The 19,658-nt window shown below is 44.0% G+C and overlaps 1 protein-coding gene across 2 annotated transcripts in view; it reads right to left on the reverse strand.

Annotated features, from left to right (window-relative positions):
• The window catches only part of ubap1lb (ubiquitin associated protein 1-like b), a 39,823-nt gene continuing 20,165 nt past the window's right edge, over positions 1-19,658 (reverse strand). Inside the window, exons 2-6 of one of the 2 annotated variants that reach the window (XM_070554588.1) lie at positions 16,782-16,918; positions 14,423-14,947; positions 13,956-14,162; positions 1,926-2,027; positions 1-1,827 (exon numbers count right to left, since the gene is read on the reverse strand). In XM_070554588.1, coding sequence (XP_070410689.1) covers positions 1,693-1,827; positions 1,926-2,027; positions 13,956-14,162; positions 14,423-14,947; positions 16,782-16,877 — 1,065 coding nt within the window. In that variant the 5' untranslated portion in view covers positions 16,878-16,918 and the 3' untranslated portion in view covers positions 1-1,692. Of the gene's footprint in view, positions 1,828-1,925; positions 2,031-13,955; positions 14,163-14,422; positions 14,948-16,781; positions 16,919-19,658 lie in introns of both variants that reach the window. The other variant, XM_070554587.1, reaches the window with a different exon arrangement.

The raw sequence follows: 19,658 nt of genomic DNA on the forward strand, positions 1-19,658 counted from the left end.
TTCCACTACATCTGTATAATAGTGTCTAAGTTTGGTTTTGATCTCTTTCGGTTCCGTAATAATTAAATTTGTATCAATGTCTCTAATCTTATAGATTGTCCTGTCCACTTCTTGTTTTTTCATTCTTCTAGCTGGTAGTTTCGATGCTCGCGGCCCTAATTCATAGTAGGACTGTTTTAAAAACCTAGTAATTTCTCAATTTCTGTAGTTAATAATTGATCCAAGTTATCTTTTGTTTCCTTAATTTTTGAGACAAGTGATGAGTCTTGTTCCTTTTTGTGTTGTTGTTGTAACTTTAAAAGTTTACCCATTTGTTGTTTATAAGTTTTTTCCTTGTTTTACTTATATGCTGCTGTTTAGGCGATCAACTTACCCCTCATAACAGCTTTAAGAGCATCCCACAAGATAGTAGGAGAACCCTTTCCATTGTTTTTCATCTTGGTTACGTAAAATTTCTTTCTTTAGCTCTTCAATATTGGATTTACTATTAAGTTATCCAATGTGAAAGTAATCGTGTTTTTACGTTGGTCTTTTAATTTGATATCAAGATGAATTGCACAATGATCTGATTGGTCTGATTCTAATATTTCACATGCTTTAACCCTGTACAGGTCTTTTTTGTTTATAAAAAAGTATTCAATTCTTGCGTAGCTATTGTTCGGAGCAGAATAATGAGTATTGTCTCTCTGAGAGGGGTGTAAATCTCTCCAAACATCTACTATCCCATATTCCTTAAATAATGTTTCGATTGTTTTGATAGTGTGATTATAACTTTTGTTCTTATTTGTTGTGTCTAATATATTGTCCATAACTAAATTAAAGTCCCCTCCGCATATTAATATCCATTCCATTTCTAGAATCATAATTGCAAACAGAGCTTTAAAAACGCATTTATCACTGTTGGGCGGGGCTTATACGTTAACCATTGTGACCATTATTTCCTCCATCTTTCACACACATAGTAACTTTTTAATTACATTTACCACCTCCTATCTTCTCTCTTTAGTGACAATTGAGATGTGCTATAAATGATATTTTACAAATGTTCTTTTTTACGAGTTAGTTTTACGCAGTAGTGTGTGCCTACATGCCATCTGAATTGTTTACACATTCCTACCAAGTAACACATTTAACAGTGAATTTCCCAAACACACTGATGTAATTACTCTTCAGGAGCCCACATCAGCGGACACTCAAGTAGCACTGGTTAGCATACAAAGCTATAGGTCTACAGTGGCTCAGGGGTTAAGGGTTCGCCCTGTAATCAGTGGGTTGCCAGTTCATATCCAGGTACTGTCAGTGTCAGTCGCTGTGTCCTTGGGCAAGATGCCTCACTTTCCTTGCCTGCTGGTGGTGGTAAGAGGGACTGGTGGAGCCTGTGCTCGTCATCTTTGCCTCTGTGCAGCTATGGCTACATTGTAGCTCATCACCACCAGGGGATGAATGGATGAATCAGTCACTGTGATGTAAAGCAATTTGGAGTCCTCTGGCATCAAAAAGATGCAGTGCAACTGCAGGTCACTTATCGGATGATTTCCAATTATATCTTCTGAAACATAAACCCCACCAAGAATGTTTCCCACCAGGGCCACTGTGCTAACTCTATTCAACTAACACTAACAGTTACATTTCAAGCTAAAGGGGTCACAGTGCCATCTTTCATTCAGTCACTTTAGTGGTTCTGACTGGTTGTCAGGCAACATGCATCATCAGCTCCTCCAGAGCTCGCTCTCTGTGGTTCTCATGGACAAGGAGCACTTCTTTGATGGCATTAAGCTGAAAGCCCATCTCATTGAATTGATTGACGAGGTGCAGGAACTCCTCTGCCTGATCAGAGAAAAATATTTTTCAAACAAAACTAACTTGTCGGAAGAAAAGGGCCAACATCTAAAAACTAGTTGTGTGCCAAGTCTTGAACGCCTTACCTTTGTTTCACAGTTTTGAAACATCTCCAGAGCTTCCTCCACCTGATCCATGTCATAACCCTGCTCACATAAGTGGTCACACGCCACCAGGTAACTTAGAATCTGCTAACAGAAACACAAACATGCGTTCAAACAGGGTGATCACAGCAGCACCTGAGTTACTTCCTGTTCCCCAGTCTGCCGAGTTGGGATGGGGAATCACAGCAAAGTGAACACAACAACCAATCGTTGTAATTCAGAGATTAATGTTTGCTATCGCACTTGGTATCTGTTTATATCAAACTAATTTGTTCGTAGCACTAGTTTCACACACACACGCACACACACACACACACACACACACACACACACACACACACACACACACACACACACACACACACACACACACACACACACACACACACACACACACACACACACCTTTACCCCATCTTTGCAAATTAATGAAAGAAAAAGAAAATCATCACCTGGCCTCATCACTGGTTGAAGGCTATATCTGCATATAACTCGTGCACACTCTGTGATCACCACCTTGATGAACTGGACATTAGTCTTAGAAGTCTATCTAACTATTACTCTTGTTATTAGACAAGGCAGTTCTTTTTTGTACACCACAGTTCAAACACAAAGGCAGTTCAAAGATGTTTACAGAAGCAAGAACAGCAAACACAATAAATCATGTACTTTGTAGACATGTAGACTAGTAAAAGCACTTTGAAGTCTATTCTGTAGTTTACTGGTAACCAGTGTAGAGATCTAAGAACAGGAGTGATGTGCTCAGTGCTTTTGGTTCTTTTTAAGACTAGCAGCAGCATTCTGAATTGGTTGCAGATGTTTTACAGCTGTTTTGGGAAGACCAGTTAGACCCCTGTAATAGTCCAGCCTACTGAAGATGAAGGCATGATTTAATTTCTCTAGGTCTTGTTTTGACATCAGACCTCTGAGTCTTGCTAATTGATGAATATGATAAAACGCTGATCTAGTTATAGCCTTAATGTAACCAGTTAAACTCTAATCTGAATCAACGGTAATACCAAGATTTCTAAACTTGGTCTTTGTCTTTATTCCTCCGGAACCAAGCTGAGCAATAACCTCCATTGTATCCTTCTGATTTCCAAGGACAATAACATCAGTCTTGTCTTTGTTTAACTAGAGGAAGTTTGACTGTATCCAGTCATTAACTTGCTCCAAACACTGACAGAGTGAGTCTAGGGGACCACAGTCACTAGGTGATAGAGCTAGGTAGATCTGGGTGTCATCTGCATAACTGTGGTAGGCGATGTTATTGTTTATGGCCTGGCCCAGGGGGTGCATGTAGAGATTCAAAAGCAGTGGTCCAAATATCGAACCTTTGGGGACCCCACGTCAGGGCAATTAGCTTTGATTTGTGATCACCAATGGAAACAGCATTACTCCTGTCTGCGAGGTAGGGATGGGCGAATACACCACTATCTGTATCTGTTCAACCAACTAAATTATCTGTATCTGTGTCTGTACTCGGAAATGGCGTGGCATAACCTGGAAGTGGGCATGGTTTAATCGGAAGTGGGTGTGGTTTACATCAATACATTATTTTAAGTCTGAAATTGATATGGATTGATCAGAAGTTGCTATGTGTATTGTTTATTTGAAAACTATTTACAGATCAGCCTCAGAATTGAGATTAAATATTTTTGATCACAATAGTAAAGGAACTATTACAGAACAAGTGTTTCAATAAAATCAGAACATTAATATTTAGGTGCATGGATTAATACATCTGAACTCATGCAGTAGGAACTAGGAAATATGAAATACTAGAACCAGAAACAACTTTATATAATTTTTTTATTTTAATTTGATTAAACTGATTTTTTTCTTAATGTTCTTGGCATTTTCCCACACAAAGTTAAACAAAACAATGTTGACAAAGGTGTGTGTGTGTGAGAGAGAGGGAGTTAAAAAAAAAAAAAACACCGGAGCAGAGGTAGAGACTGATGCAGCACATCAGCTCTGTCTTGTCAAATGCACCACGTAAGTTACGAAAAAAGTAACTTTAAATATTCAACTGAAAAAGAGGTGAGCTGAAGAAAACCTAGGGAAAACTGAAGAAAAGTGAACAGCGAAGCAAGCACAGAGAGATCCGTTACCGTCTGTGTGTGTGCGTGGATGGACCGGACGCGGACTGAGCCGTGAGCTCCCAGCTACAGAGTTTTGTGTTTTGTTCTATATTTCTACTGTAAGAGAAATCTATCAAATTAAGTAATCTGTGAGTTTGTGGATGATTGTCTAACCTTAATGAAACCAGTTTGGTCAGGGTGTATTATGAAGGGGGATACCTTCTAGGGATGAGCCGGATACTCGTTTCAGACGAGTATCCGGTACGGATAAAGCATTTTTGACGAATACGAGCATGAAACGAGTAAAACGAGTCAATATCTGTAATCGTGCTGAAGGAAAATCCTCATTGGGTAACTGACTGTCTTCACGCTCTGTGATTGGCCAGTCACAAAGAGCGCCCGCCCCTCCCTACACACAAAACTGCAGCCGGCCGGGAGCGCAGTCCGGCTCATCCACTAGTGATGGGAATTCCGGCTCTTTTTAGAGAGCCGGTTCTTTTGGCTCAGCTCACCAAAAAGAGCCGGCTCTTTCGGCTCCCAAGTGGCTCCTCAGATTTTCTGTTGCGTATTGCACATTTATAACCAAAATAATGCAAAACTATATGTAAAATGATTTACTATTGTAAAAAAAGCTATATATAAAATATTTATCATTTCTATGGATTTAATAACTGAACACTTTCAGAAATCTCCACTTTCCGACTGCTGGCGCTCATTTTCTCACCGTCTTCGTCACACTCTCCTCTCTCTCGCTCACCTTTTTCCTCCTCCTCATTCCCTCTCGTCTCCCTCCGCCCGCATGTGCTCTGCTGTGTGTCTGAGTCTTATCCTCCCTCTTCCCCGCCCCTACTGCTCTGTGTGTGGACAGTCTGGACACACAGTTACACATGTTGACCAATCGCCTGTAGCTTTCACCAAAGCAAAAGGGGAGGGGAGGGAGGGGACGGCTCCCAATGACGAGCCGGCTCCCGTCGTTCACTTCAAAGAGCCGGCTTTTAGAGCCGGCTCGTTCACGACCGACACATCACTATCATCCACGCACACACACAGACAGTAACGGATCTCGCTGTGGTTGCTTCACTTTCTCACGTTTCTTCAGTTTTCCCTAGGTTTTCTTCAGCTCGCCTCTTTTTCGGTTGAATATTTAAAGTTCCTTTTTTTGTAACTTACATGGTGCATTTGACAAGACAGAGCTGACGTGCTGTGTTAGTCACTGCCTCCGCTCCGGTCGGGTTTTTTATTTTTTTGATCTCTCTCTCTCTCTCTCTCTCTCTCTCTCTCTCTCTCTCTCTCTCTCTCTCTCTCTCTCTCTCTCTCTCTCTCTCTCTCTCTCTCTCTCTCTCTCTCTCTCTCTCTCTCTCTCTCTCTCTCTCTCTCTCTCTCTCTCTCTCTCTCTCTCTCTCTCTCTCTCTCTCTCTCTCTCTCTCTCTCTCTCTCTCTCTCACACACACGCACACACACATTAATCACCATTGTTTTGTTTAACTTTGTGTGGGAAAATGCCAAGAACGTTAAGAAAAAAATCAGTTTAATCAAATTAAAATAAAAAAATATATATAAAGTTGTGTCTGGTTCTAGCATTTCATATTTCCTAGTTCCTACTGCATGAGTTCAGATGTATTAATCCATGCACTCAAATATTAATGTTCTGATTTTATTGAAAAACTTGTTCTGTAATAGTTTCTTTACTATTGTGATCAAAAATATTTAATCTCAATTCTGAGGCTGCTCTGTAAATAGTTTTCAAATAAACAATACACATAGCAACTTCTGATCAATCCATATCAATTTCAGACTTAAAATAATATATTGATGTAAACCACACCCACTTCCGGGTTATGCCACGCCCATTCAGAGTACAGATACAGATAATTTAGTTGGTTGAACAGATACAGATACAGATACAGATAGTGGTGTACTCGCTCATCCCTAATACCTTCTCTAATCTTTTTGCCAGGGCTTTACAAATTATTTTGAGAGCAACATTAATAAGGGAAATTGGGCGATAGCTGGTAGGAAATGCAGGCTCTTTGCCTGGTTTTAACAAGAGACTAATATTGGCTGAGTTCATGTTTTCACTTACATGAAAGTAGGAAGGTTTCACCTGCTGCGGCCCGAACGGACATTCCCTCTGCTCCCCGTAAACCTGAACTGGTCACCTGCAGCTTGTGTGTAATCAAATGTCTCTAGGGAGCTTGCTGGAGAGGTTATGAGGTTCTGGATCTTTGCCTCAGACTGACTCATGGTTGTTTAAATGTTGTTCTGGATGGATCCACGCTCCACTGACACATTCGAAGCAGGAGCTGAATGACAACGAGCACTATTTCAGTCAAAGTTTAACCCTCTGGAGGCAGGCGTTGCAGATTTGCAACATTAAAACCTACCTACCCGGTTAAACATAGAACAAACCGGTTACTCCACATCCGTATTTCATGAGCATTTTTTTAACTCCGAAGTATCCCTGAAGGACTTAATTGTTTGTCCTTTTATCAAAACTCTTTTTGAGCCTGAGAGGGTTAAAACAGGAAACATTTCGTCGTCGTCGTCGTCGTCGTCGTCGTCGTCTTCCTCCGCTTATCCGGGTCCGGGTCGCGGGGGCAGCATCCCAACTAGGGAGCTCCAGGCCGTCCTCTCCCCGGCCTTGTCCACCAGCTCCTCCGGCAGGACCCCAAGGCGTTCCCGGACCAGATTGGAGATGTAACTTCTCCAACGTGTCCTGGGTCGACCCGGGGGCCTTCTGCCGGCAGGACATGCCCGAAACACCTCCCCGGGGAGGCGTCCAGGAGGCATCCTGACCAGATGCCCAAACCACCTCAACTGGCTCCTTTCGATCCGGAGGAGCAGCGGTTCTACTCCGAGTCCCTCCCGAATGTCCGAGCTCCTCACCCTATCTCTAAGGCTGAGCCCGGCCACCCTACGGAGGAAACTCATTTCGGCCGCTTGTATCCGCGATCTCGTTCTTTCGGTCATTACCCAAAGCTCATGACCATAGGTGAGGATTGGGACGTAGATCGACCGGTAAATCGAGAGCCTGGCTTTCTGGCTCAGCTCCCTCTTCCCCACGACAGATCGGCTCAGCGTCCGCATCACTGCAGACGCCGAACCAATCCGCCTGTCGATCTCCCGATCCCTCCTACCCTCACTCGTGAACAAGACCCCGAGATACTTAAACTCCTCCACTTGAGGTAGGACCTCTCCCCCGACCCGGAGGTGGCAAGCCACCCTTTTCCGGTCGAGAACCATGGTCTCAGATTTGGAGGTGCTGATCCTCATCCCAGCCGCTTCACATTCGGCCGCGAACCTACCCAGCAAGAGCTGAAGGTCAGAGCTGGATGAAGCTAGGAGGACCACATCATCCGCAAAAAGCAGAGACGAGATTCTCCTGCCACCAAACTCGACACACTCCACACCACGGCTGCGTCTAGAAATTCTGTCCATAAAAGTGATGAACAGAACCGGTGACAAAGGGCAGCCCTGGCGGAGTCCAACCCTCACTGGGAACAGGTCCGACTTACTACCGGCTATGCGGACCAAACTCACGCTCCTCTGGTAAAGGGACTGAATGGCCCTTAACAGAAAGCCACCCACCCCATACTCCTGGAGCGTCCCCCACAGGGTGCCCCTGGGGACACGGTCATAAGCCTTCTCCAAATCCACAAAGCACATGTGGATTGGTTGGGCAAACTCCCATGCCCCCTCCATCACCCTTGCAAGGGTATAGAGCTGGTCCACAGTTCCACGGCCAGGACGAAAACCACATTGCTCCTCTTCTATCTGAGATTCAACTATCGATCGGACCCTCCTCTCCAGTACCTTGGCGTAGACCTTTCCAGGGAGGCTGAGGAGTGTGATCCCCTATAGTTGGAACACACCCTCAGGTCACCCTTCTTAAAGATGGGGACCACCACCCCGGTCTGCCACTCCCTAGGAACTGCCCCCGATGACCACGCAATGTTGTAGAGACGTGTCAACCATGACAGCCCTACAACACCCATAGCCTTGAGATACCCAGGACGAACCTCATCCGCCCCCGGGGCTCCGCCGCTGTGTAGTTGTTTGACTACCTCAGCAACTTCTGCCCCCGAGATCGGACAGTCCATCCCCAGGCCTCCCAGCTCTGGTTCCTCCTCCCGAGGAGGAACGAGGAGGAAACATTTCTCCAAATGAAATAACCAGAAGTCTTCCAGACTCTCTGGAAGATAGAAGGCTTTACACACCACGGTGTTGTGCATGATGTTGAGTGCGTCAGACGCTCTCCTAGCTCCTCCTCAGCACGCCATTTTCAGCAGCGTGAGGCGGGGGAGGTGAGAAAAGGCTCAGATGCACTGAAGAAGATCTTTTCTTGATTGTTACCTCTGCGATGTTCTCTGTGCGTAATAAACACAATCGCCCATTGCCAATGGTCGATTCGTTCGTCCCATCGCCTAACCCTAGTCCACCGTATCAAAAGCTGCACTGAGATGGAGCATCACTAAAACAGATGTTTTGCCTGAATCTGTATTAATACATTTATCATTTAAAACTTTAATCACTGCAGTCTCTGTGTTGTGGTGTTGTCTAAAGCCTGACTGAAAACTAGGGATAGTGAGTACACCATCTGCATCTGTACCCAGAGTTTATTTGTTGTAGGTGTTTAGTTAGAAATAAAATCTATCTGCAGGGCTTTAGGCCCAGGACAGTTTTATACCTCAGACCGATCCACTTTAGATCATGACCTGTTATTAATATTATCACATATTCCTTACACCATTCTGTAATATTCACAGACATCCAAATCTTAAAAATGAAATAAAACCAATATTAAAATAAAAAAATTAGGGGTGAAACTCGATTAAAATAATTTATCTAATTAATTAGAGGCTTTGTAATTAATTAGAGGCTTTGTAATTAATTAATCAAAATTAATCGCATTTAATCGCTCAGAAAAATGAATGAAAAATCAGATTTTTTTATTTAAATTTTGAGAATCAAATATTAGACATGTTTATTATTACTGTAAACTAAAGCTTTTTAATTTCTATGACCGCTTCAACACACCTTGCTGCTTAATGATAGTAACACATGTGATGTTTAGACAGTCACTCGTCTCAAAAACGTATAATAAACCAACAGATAGGTTCAGAAAGTGATCAGAACGATTTTACAGTGTTTCTGTTACAGAGTAGTGAGGACATGGAGCATCTTCCCAGCTGCAGCCGGTGTCTCTCGTTTGTCTGACTACTTTCATAAACTACTGTTAGAGCATAGATTATTCTATCTGCTACTTTCAGCGCTGCACACGTGTTACATGGATGTAACAAATATAGCTTACCTCCACTTTAGTAAAGTTTCTGGTGCCACTGGGCAGCAGCAGCAGAGACCATCTCTGAAAAATGCCCGCCACACGGACAAGTTTTTTTCATTTTTTAATTTTTTTTACAAGTCAAGAGAATAGGTGGACGTGTTTCCTAAATCCTGCATCAGTCCTAGCAAGGCCATTTATTTCCATTCTTATCCTGCTTTAGATGCCATTAGCACTGTGCATTGTTGTGTGCGTCAGTGATATTTGGTCTACAAGACGAAGGTTCTGCCTTGCTTCAAATGCAAGCAGTGATTAAATGAGTGAATTTTTTAACGCATCATTTTTTTCTAATTAATTAATTAATTAATCATAATTAACGTGTTGACAGCAGCTGCAGGCCGGCTGATGGTTTTGTGTGTAGAGAGTGGCGGGCGCTTTGTGTGACTGGCCAATCACAGAGCGTGAAGATAGTCGGTTACCCAGTGAGAATCTTCCTTTAGCACAGATACAGATATTTACGGGTTTTACTCGTTCTATGCTCGTACTCGTCAAAAATGCTTTATCCGTATCGGATACTCATTTCAGGCTCATCCCTACTGGAAACCATCCAGGAGGTTGCTTGTCTCCAAGAAGTAGTTCAGCTGGATCATAACAGCTTTTTCAATAACTTTCCTAAATGAAGGGCAGATTTGAAATCGGTCTTGTAAGTATTAATCACTAAAGGATCTAGTTTACTTATCTTCAGAAGAAGCTTAAAGTGTCATGTTGTGTTCTCATATATTTATATTTTAGAGACTTACTTGTCCGTGAAAAGTTTATCAACTCTGCATCAGCCGAAGTATTCCTTAAAGAGCAAGTCACCCCCAAATTAACTTTTTTCCCCTGATAAACTATGTAAATGCGTGTCTAATCGTGCTGCAGAGACGTGTAGTCTTGTTTTGCACTTTAGTGCATTTTTGTTAAAATTTAAAATTTCTGCCTAAAACTTTCAGTGTTGTGCCGTTGTCAGGTAAAAACTCTGCACTGCATTTGAATCTAAATTTGCCATTGCTATTGGCTAAGAGGTACCCTAGAACGTTAGCTGGTACCATATGATGTCACAATGTCATTGTGAGCCTGTGTGTGTGTATATTTGTTAGTGGCTCCGCCCTCTCGGTCTGCTAGGTAATAGCATTTGTTGCATTTTTCAAACAGGAAGTGGGAGTTGAGTAATACTCTGGTAAGGGGTGACTTGCTCTTTAAATTTGAAGCAAGTAAGCAGTAGTCTAACGCTATTGGTTAGTTCTGGTCGGCCTTCAGTTTTCTATTGCAAGGAGCTCTGTGGGGCAGGGGGCGTGGTTAAAGGAGTTAGCTGGTAGTATATCAAGACAACACGTAGATGAGTTTAAGCTCTTAACTATGTCCTCTAGTGTATTGGCACTAATTATATTGAAAACTGGCATTCTAGCCAGAGTTTTGTTCTATGTTCTAACGTAGACAACTTCATCAGTGTGCCACCAATGACACCGGTGACCAGGAGAATGTGATAATGAAATATTTCCTGACTTATCAGGGCTGCAACTCTCAAGTCACACAGGAGACGATTACCCCATCCATCCATTTCCTCCTGCTTATCCAGAGTCGGGTGGCGGGGGCAGTCATGAGGCCCAGACAAAGATCACATCATCTGCAAAAAGCAGAGAGCTGATCTTCAGGCCACCAAAACAGATCCCCTCAACATGTTGGCTGTGCCTAGAAATCTGTCCAAAAAGGTTATGAACAGAATCGGTGACAAAGGGCAGCCTTGGCGGAGTCCAACTCTCACTGGGAACGAGCCCGACTTACTGCTGACAATGCGGACCAAGCTCTGACACCGGTCATACAGGAACCTCACAGCCCGTATCAGAGGGCCTCGTACCCCATACTCCCGGAGTACCCCCCACAGGGCCCCCCGAAGGACATGGTCAAACCCTCCCACCGCACCCCCGTGCCCTTGCTGTGTGTGTGTGTGTGTGTGTGTGTGTGTGTGTGTGTGTGTGTGTGTGTGTGTGTGTGTGTGTGTGTGTGTAAGTGTGTGTGTGTGTGTGTGTGCATGTGTGCATGTGTGTGTGTGTGTGTGTGTGTGTGTGTGTGTGTTGGGTTAGGGTCAAAGAATATTAAATGTGGAGAAAACCACTATAAATCAGGTCATGCGGTCAGCAGCTATGCTGAGGAGAAGAGCTTCTGCTGTGATGTCATAATCTTTTAAGTACCAATTTTTACAAGCTAATAAATCTGAAATAATGTGACAAACAGTCAAAGCACTTACATATGTTTTTATTTAAATTGCCTTCTTAGTGTTCTACAACCCCCAATGCGCTGCACAACTAGTGGTGTGCATCTCTACCTGCCTCACGATTCGATCCGATTCCGATTATCTGCCTAACGATTCGATTTGAGTCTGAAATGCATCACGATTCCTCACACAAAAATGTTCATTACTTAATAAAAGCAGAAGAATAGTTTTCAATTTCTTTTTGATTTCGAAATCCCTGAAAAACAGAACATTCATCTATTCACTATAGTGAGCAATAATGTTTAAAGTATGCTGCCTATAATTACTTAAATAATATAAGAAATAATGTTTTCGGTAGAGCAGCTTTAAGATAGAATATTACTGAACTTAAACATAGTAAACAAATACTGTGTTAAGTTATTCTTGCACATCCAGGATCCCAAAACCGAAATTAGCCCAGACATCCGATTTAAATGTAACGGGTACATCTTTGATTACTGGTTATGTTGACCCTGTATCCCTGTCCACCTTTTCTGTTTTAAATTGGCGCTAGGACAACGCCGTGCGCATGTCATTGCAACTCTGCCCCCAGAAGTAATTATAAAACCTCAAAACTTTATTGTCCTGCATAGACATCGACCAGGGGTGGGCAACCTGTTCCCATCAAAGAGCCATTATTACCCGTTTCCCACAGTAAAGAAAACACTGTAGCAGCCGCGGCTTTGTGGGCGGGGCCTACCCTCAGACAGCAGAGCGCTGCTCACAACAGGTGACAGCAGCCGGTACCGGTCGCTCGTGTACGTCAAAGTTATCTTTCATAAGACGATAATCAATAAAACGATTTATTTAAAGTGGATCCAGAAGTTGTAGCCCGTCTCTGCCGACAATATTTAGATATTTTTCACCCTGTTGGTGGTTTTACTGAGCAGGTGCCACTTTTGTCATACGTTTCTTTTTAAAACATGTTTAGACTGTTCAGAATACAAATCCAGGCTCTGTCACGTTTGATTGTTGTAATTAAACTTTGTAGGTGGGGAAGGTCAGAAAAGGATCCGATCATTTTGTTTTTCCCTCATTTACAGCGACGGAGATAACGGCGCAGTGCGCCTGGCTCTGGTGGTAATCAAGTTTAATTTAATCTCTTTGCAACAATTTTCACAAGAAAACAGAACAGTTAAAAGCAGGGCTTGTGTTGACCGGATAGTTCCCGTATTTGACCGTTTATTTTGACGGAGAAAGAATCGAAAGAATTACCCCGACGCATGCAGACGAACTGACACTTTATTCGTTTCACACATCGCAGATGTAGCTAAATCACTCAAGAAATGATTCCCTTCTGAGCTGGACACTGCTCAGCGCAGCTCGCTGTCAGCGCGTACGTACGGTGCACAGCGAGCTGAAGATGTGGAGAGGGGCTTGGAGCGCGTCGCAGAACCAGAGCGCATGCAGGAAGATTCCTCCGACTGAAGCGAGACTTGTCACTTAGAAAATGTTCCCTGATTATGAAACTTTGGCTGAATAGTGCTTGTTCCTGTCTCCAATGTGGCGACACATCCAGGATCTGAGGCGAATCCCAGAATCTCACATCCTCTTCAGCTCAGGAAGCGCCTATGATTACGCACAAGCATGACGCGTCAACCCGGTCTCACAGTAAGACCGGGTTGGACCTGTTCAGGTTTACGCAGACAATCTTTACATTTAGAATTGGCATACAGATGTAAAATTAATGCAGTAAAATATAAAGCTTTTTATTTAAATATCCATTCATTATTTTACAAGCACAGAGAGCCGCATCAGATGGATGGAAGAGCCGCATGCGGCTCCAGAGCCGCGGATGCCGACCCCGACATAGACATAGGGAGAGAATCTCATTATGTCACATTGCTGCGTCGATGCGGAATCATGCACGGCTGAATCGCGATGCATCTTAGAATCGATCATTTTTCCCACCTCTCTTCACAACACAATCAGTCATTCATCCATTCACACGCTGGTGGGGATGAGCTACGATGTAGCCACAGCTGCCCTGGGGCGCACTGACAGAGGCGCCACCACTCCCTCCGACCACCACCATCAGGTGAGGTGGGTTAAGTGTCTTGCTCAAGGACACTACAGCAGCATTCTCTGGTAGGAGCCGAGATCGAACTAGCAACCTTCTTATTACTGGACAACAGCTCTAACTGCTGAACTGCTGCTGCCCCTAAAACTGAAGTCCAACATATGTGTGATTCGGTGCATGAGGCAAAGCAGACAAGAAAATAACTTTCATAGCCCCAAACTTTTTTTTGTTCATGAACCCATGAGCTGACCCAAAGGGGGGAGGCTTAGGTTGCATATGGACCCCGTTACAGAGGCCTTGCTGCAACAGGAGGCTTGCTGGACGTGCTACTGACCTGATCTGGGGTCTGCTGCCCAGTCCTCTGCAGGGCGGTGATAGCGGTACGAAGGCTATAGCCTTGAGCAGTAATGGCTTCCAAAATCTCCCTCTCTTTTGGGCTCAGAGCTGACAGGAGTTCTGTGGACGAGTCTAGAGCAGAAGCATGACCCATGGGGGGTGAGGAGCTCGGAGGCTTCGTACAGGCCTCTGGTGTGTGATGGGTCTAAGAGACAGAGCGGTGAGAAAAGGGAGAAGTCAGGAACCTTAATGTAACTTTAGTGGATGAGACTGTGGCGGTCCACATGACTCGTGAGCCCTAACCTCACACGAGCCTTCACTAACCCGGCTGCACAGAGACAAGGGTTTCAGGGTCCTTTCCCTATTAAACAGGGGCTGTACGAAACACAACTCCTAACATGTCGTAAGTCTAGCTTCTCACAATAAACATTATATCTGAGCATCAGATGGAACCCAACAGCTTACCCTAGACTGTGTGTTCTGGTTGCTGGTTGCGGGCTTGACTGTTGTGTCTCTGGGGAAGCAGGATTGTGTGGTTCCTTCCATCACGGAGAAGGAACACTGACGCAGGTTCCTCCTGTTCTGGTGTGGCAAGCTGCTCAGACACGATGGAGGATTCAAAAAGTTGGGGACAAAGGCTCTCTGTGCTTTTCTCTGGTGATGCTGGGGTGAAATAGTGATGTGTGCGTTCCCTAGGTCCGCATTGACTGGTGTGGTGTTATCTCCTTCATCGTCAGAGTCTGAGTCGGTAAATGCGGTGCGCATGACAGCATTGAGGCTGAGGGAGCGCTGCCGAGGGTTGGGCTCCCACAAATCAGAGACGTGACGGCTGGCCAGGCGGCTCTGCTGTGGGCTGCTGAACAGCATCCAGTATGGCGGACAGGAAGGCAGAAGTCCTCGTGGAGGGGAGGAGGAGAGCTGAGCTGTGTGATGGTTGGTGAAGTCATTCTGAAGCCCAGTGAGCACCCAGTTCTCCAAGCTGAATTCATACTGCAACATAAAAAAGGATAAAACATTTCAACAGTCTCTCACAGAGGTCCTCTGTAAACAGCCACTACAGGAGATTCTGGGCCGACCGGGCTCATCAGGGTTTGCAGCACGACTATCGATCCAGGCCTGCATCACGCTCAGTGTGAACGTCCACTACTACCAGGACAAGTGCTCTGGATGGCAGCAAAAAGACCCCACTCATCTGCAATGGTGATACTGTTCTGATCTTCCCAGGCCTGCCCTCAACAGAAGCAAAGCGACAAGGTGTAAAGAACCCCCTTTGGTGCCGAAGCAATGACAAATTCAGGGTCTACAACCGACCAAGCTGAAGAAAATGTCCTCCCTGGGTGAGGACCCAGCTACTGCTAACAGACTAAAACCCAGTGAGCCCATCAGGGCGATGGCTGAACATTTCATATTCACAAGGTAACTTTTTACCCAGAAGCCATCTGACTATTGGGGGTGGAGGTGGCCGTTAAAATTCCTGTTAGAGCATAGCAAGTGTGTGTTCCATATCGCTCGTTGGGGATGGCCATTGCCTGTTGGGTGTTTATGTGTTTCTTTTTGCTTTTCCAGCTGCATTTGTGTATTTTTTACTACATCTCATATGTGTCCTCCTTTACTGGTGTTATGGCCACTTCCGGTACTTTAGCTTATACCACTAAGTCCACTAATTTCATTACTTGAAGTGTTAAAGGTTGTAGCAGTAAAATGGTATCCAGTCACCTCCAGACCTGTAAACTCCTATTGCGACATCTCCTCTCTAGTGAATGTGATGAAGTAAAGGTGAGCTGGCTCTGTCAGGTGTACCACTCAGGCTGTGGTTCCAGAGCCAGGGGTCTTGCAATCTTTATAACAAAAGGACTCTTCACTTCTACCAAAGTTGTTCATGGTTTGCTGTTATTACAGGTTGACATATTAGTATTGCAGTGATTATATTATTACTTTGGCTTTTTCTACCAGCTGGTGCCCCTTCTGTGCTATGCTTATTTGGAAGCCCATGCTACTGTATACTTGTGGTAATTCTATCTAAATCTATTAAATGCGTGACTTTAAAGAAAGATAAAAAGCCTAATGGGAATCTTATCATCTGATTAGTTTACTGAATGTGGACTGTAAAGTACATACAAAAGCCCTGTCACTATGAGGGCAGCAGTAGCTCAGTAGACAGAGCAGGTAGTCCGGTAATCGAAAGGCTGCAGGTTCGAACCTTGCATGCTCTGCGTGAGAACCTTGAGCAAAGCCCAGCTTCTCGTGTCTCCTTCCGGGGAACAGTTGCTAGAGCAGACGGCTAGCTGTGCCTGGGGCAGCCGGACCAGCTCACGTGCCAGGCTGCAGACATGGTCACCTGTGGATCTCTGATGGAGACCACAGAAAGACTGCAGCTCTTTGGGTTGATGCTTCTTCACTTTTGAGTCGCTCAACTGCATTTTTCTCACTGACGTGCATTCTTGTGTATCTTTAGGTTGAATGTGTTTATGTGAGAGCATGAGGGTGGGAGTGTGTAACCATTTGTCAGGCAGTCTTGGACTTCCCCCCTCTACTGGAACATCTTGTGGTACTTCAACATCTTTGGCCTATCCTCCACCTGCCAATGTACATTCATCTCTGGTGTCTGAGAGTTGAGTTGGCCCTTGTACATCCTTTGTTTATTTTTGGGTTAGGGTTTGACGGGAACCCCAGTTGGCTAAAAGTGAAGATCATTAGCTGTGGACCAGCTTTTGACATAATTAACAAATCCAACAGCAATGTGATTATCACAGTGGACCTGCATGTACTTGGAAGCATCAAAACTGGACTAGAAACAGTACACACAGCAACAGTAGTCTCCTACCTCTGTCTCCTCCAATATAGAGAGGTAATCAGCCATGGTCACTTTGACTTCCAGCAAGGCAACAGCCTGGGGCATCTTCAGACATACACCATCCATTCTGCTCCGTTTAGGTGGGCTGCTGCAATGCCTCTATGCCACTGAAAATCAGATTAGTTCTTTAAAAGCATGTCTTAGGAATGCCAAAGCAGATTGTTAATAAACATCTCAATATTTTCTGTAGTGAACAATGGTTAGAGCCTCACAACCCAAAACCAGTAGATACAGAAACGTTTTTAGGAGGTTGTCCCCCACTCACCAGCAGCAATGAGACAAGGATTTTTCATTATTTAGCCCATAGGGAAGCGTTGGGCTCTTTAGTTAGGTTTCTTTTAAAGGTGTCATCACCTGTTACTACCATTGGGCCATTAAAACCATTTGTATTGGAAAATGAATTAAAAAGTGCCTTTCTGACCCTTTTTTGAAGACATGTTTTTTCGCGAGAGCACACGCGATATTTCGGCTGACATTGAAGGATGTCCAAAGAAGATCCAGTCTTTCTCGGCTCTGATTGGCTAGAATGGCTCTACTACAACTGGTTATTTCAATAAACAGCAAACCATCTTCCCTTGATAAGCTTGATAAGATTAGATAAGTTGCCACCGCCACCAACAGAAAGCTGTTTTGGTTAGTTTTGTAAAGAAAATGTGGGCTTAGCGCTATGAGGCGAGAAAACCGGGACTTTCCTTGGACATACTACGATTCCAAATTACGTGTGGTTGAAAATTTGTTCCAAAATGAAATTTGAACCACTGTCTTTTCTGGCCGTGAATTCAATGTCTTTCGGCGTATCTCATTTGGATGTTTAAAATTAAAATTTGGGCATCCTTATTACTGTAAAAAATAAAAACTGATCGATAATTTAATCTGGATTAGATCCCAGGTCCCCTAAGAGTAAGTCAGGTGTCTTACTAGTTAAGCTATCATTTTGACACAGTTAAATGAAAATATTTCCATCACCAGAAATAATGATATAACCCAGAAAACATTTGGATGCTTGATGACAGCTAAAATGACATCAGTCCAATAAAAGTTTGATATTGTAAAGATATTGGTCAGAGGCAAAATTCCTTTCATATGTAAAGAAGTAATAAAACCTCAGATGGAAAAGGTTTTTGGATTTTCCCGACTGGACTTTTAAGAAAATCTGATGTGTTTGACTAAACAGAGATTCTTCCAGTTTAAGCACTGGGAAGCTGGTGACGTTTCACAAGAAGGTCTGCTGAAACAGCTATTGTGCTTTATAAAAATAAGCTTCGGCAAACTAGAACTGCTTATTTTTCATTGGTAATTGAGGACAATAAGAATAATCCTAAATTTATTTTCAGTGCAGTTGCTAAACTTACACAGAATCATAGCTCTGAGCCATCTATTCCCTTAGCCCTCAGCAGCAATGACTTCATGGGATGTTTTACAAGTAAAATTAATTCTATTAGAAACAAAATCTTTAGCATCCTCCCTAATGCGATTTCTTCTTCCTCAGTAAGTGAGGCAGCATCAGAGGTGACTGTAGAACCTCATCTGTGCTTGAACCGTTTTGATCCAGTTGAGCTTTCAGAGTTATCAAAAATATTAGCTTCATCTAAACCTTCAACTTGCATTTTGGATCCAATCCCAACCAAATTATTTAAAGATGCATTTCCTTTGGTTACTGCCCCCATTCTAGATATAATCAATCTATCCTTAGTAAATGGGTATGTACCACAAGATTTTAAGGTTGCTGTAATCAAACCATTACTTAAGAAACCTTCTCTGGATCCAGATGACCCAATGAATTATAGACCAATATCTAACCTTCCATTTATATCCAATGTAAGGGGTTAATTTATTCTTCTGAGCTCATCCATGGGTGTGGTTTTAAGGTCTACTGTACCCATGTATGGGCTATACTGGGCATGTATATTCTCAAGGAGGATTTCCTTGAAACCTTTTTCCTCTTCCATCCCATCCTTACATTCCGTACCAAAGTATGCGTCGAAGAGGCGTAGATAGAAGACTTGTGGGTCTTCAGTACAACCCTGTTTGACCGAGAAAGCTAACTGTGTACCAGCCTCCTTAGCACCATAAGTGTACTCTTTCCGAATCGCAGCTTCCAGCTTGTCGTAATCATTTGCGATCAAATTACACTTGCGATCAATAAGCGAAGCCACGGCATCGGAGGTTAACCTTATCACGAAGATCTTGTCCTCCAAGGTCATTCTCGGACATCGCTGAAAGTGAAAGTGAAAGTCACTCAGTTATGTGTCAACCGAGTATGAATTACCTGGTTTGGGGTTGAATTTCTGGATGCTCCGAGACATCCTGTAGATGTCAGATATGGGCACAGGTGCGTTCGGTTGGACTGGCTGGGAAGCTGGCACACCCATTGCAGCAGCACCAGCCGGTGCAGCTGGAGGAAATTGTTGCTGTGCAACCAGAAGGTGTGTAAGAGCTTCAGGCACATATGTATGAGCTGCAGGTGGGAATTGATGAGCTGGAGGTGGATAAAAGTGGCCTGGCTGAGGAACCAGGTAGCCTGAGGCACTGGAGGTGGAGCAAACTGGCCTGGCTGAGAAGCCAGAGGTAACTGAGGTGCTGGTCCCACCCCAGCTGCAGCAGGTGCAACCCCACTAGCTGCAATAGCAGCCGGTGGAGCAGCAACTGTAGCAATGGCTAAAGGTGGAGGTGGTGATGGAACTGGAGGTGGAGGTCGGTGGAGTAAAGGGGTCCCCCTTTCTCCTGTGAATGCAGAAATCTGTGATTTTAAATCCTCAATTTCATCTTCTCGGTTACGTACCCGAGATGCAGAGGTAATGACATCAACCTTTAATGCACACTTCTCATTCTCCAAGATGGTAATTT

This window comes from Nothobranchius furzeri, chromosome 9, assembly GCF_043380555.1.
Source record: "Nothobranchius furzeri strain GRZ-AD chromosome 9, NfurGRZ-RIMD1, whole genome shotgun sequence".
Taxonomy (NCBI): domain Eukaryota; kingdom Metazoa; phylum Chordata; class Actinopteri; order Cyprinodontiformes; family Nothobranchiidae; genus Nothobranchius; species Nothobranchius furzeri.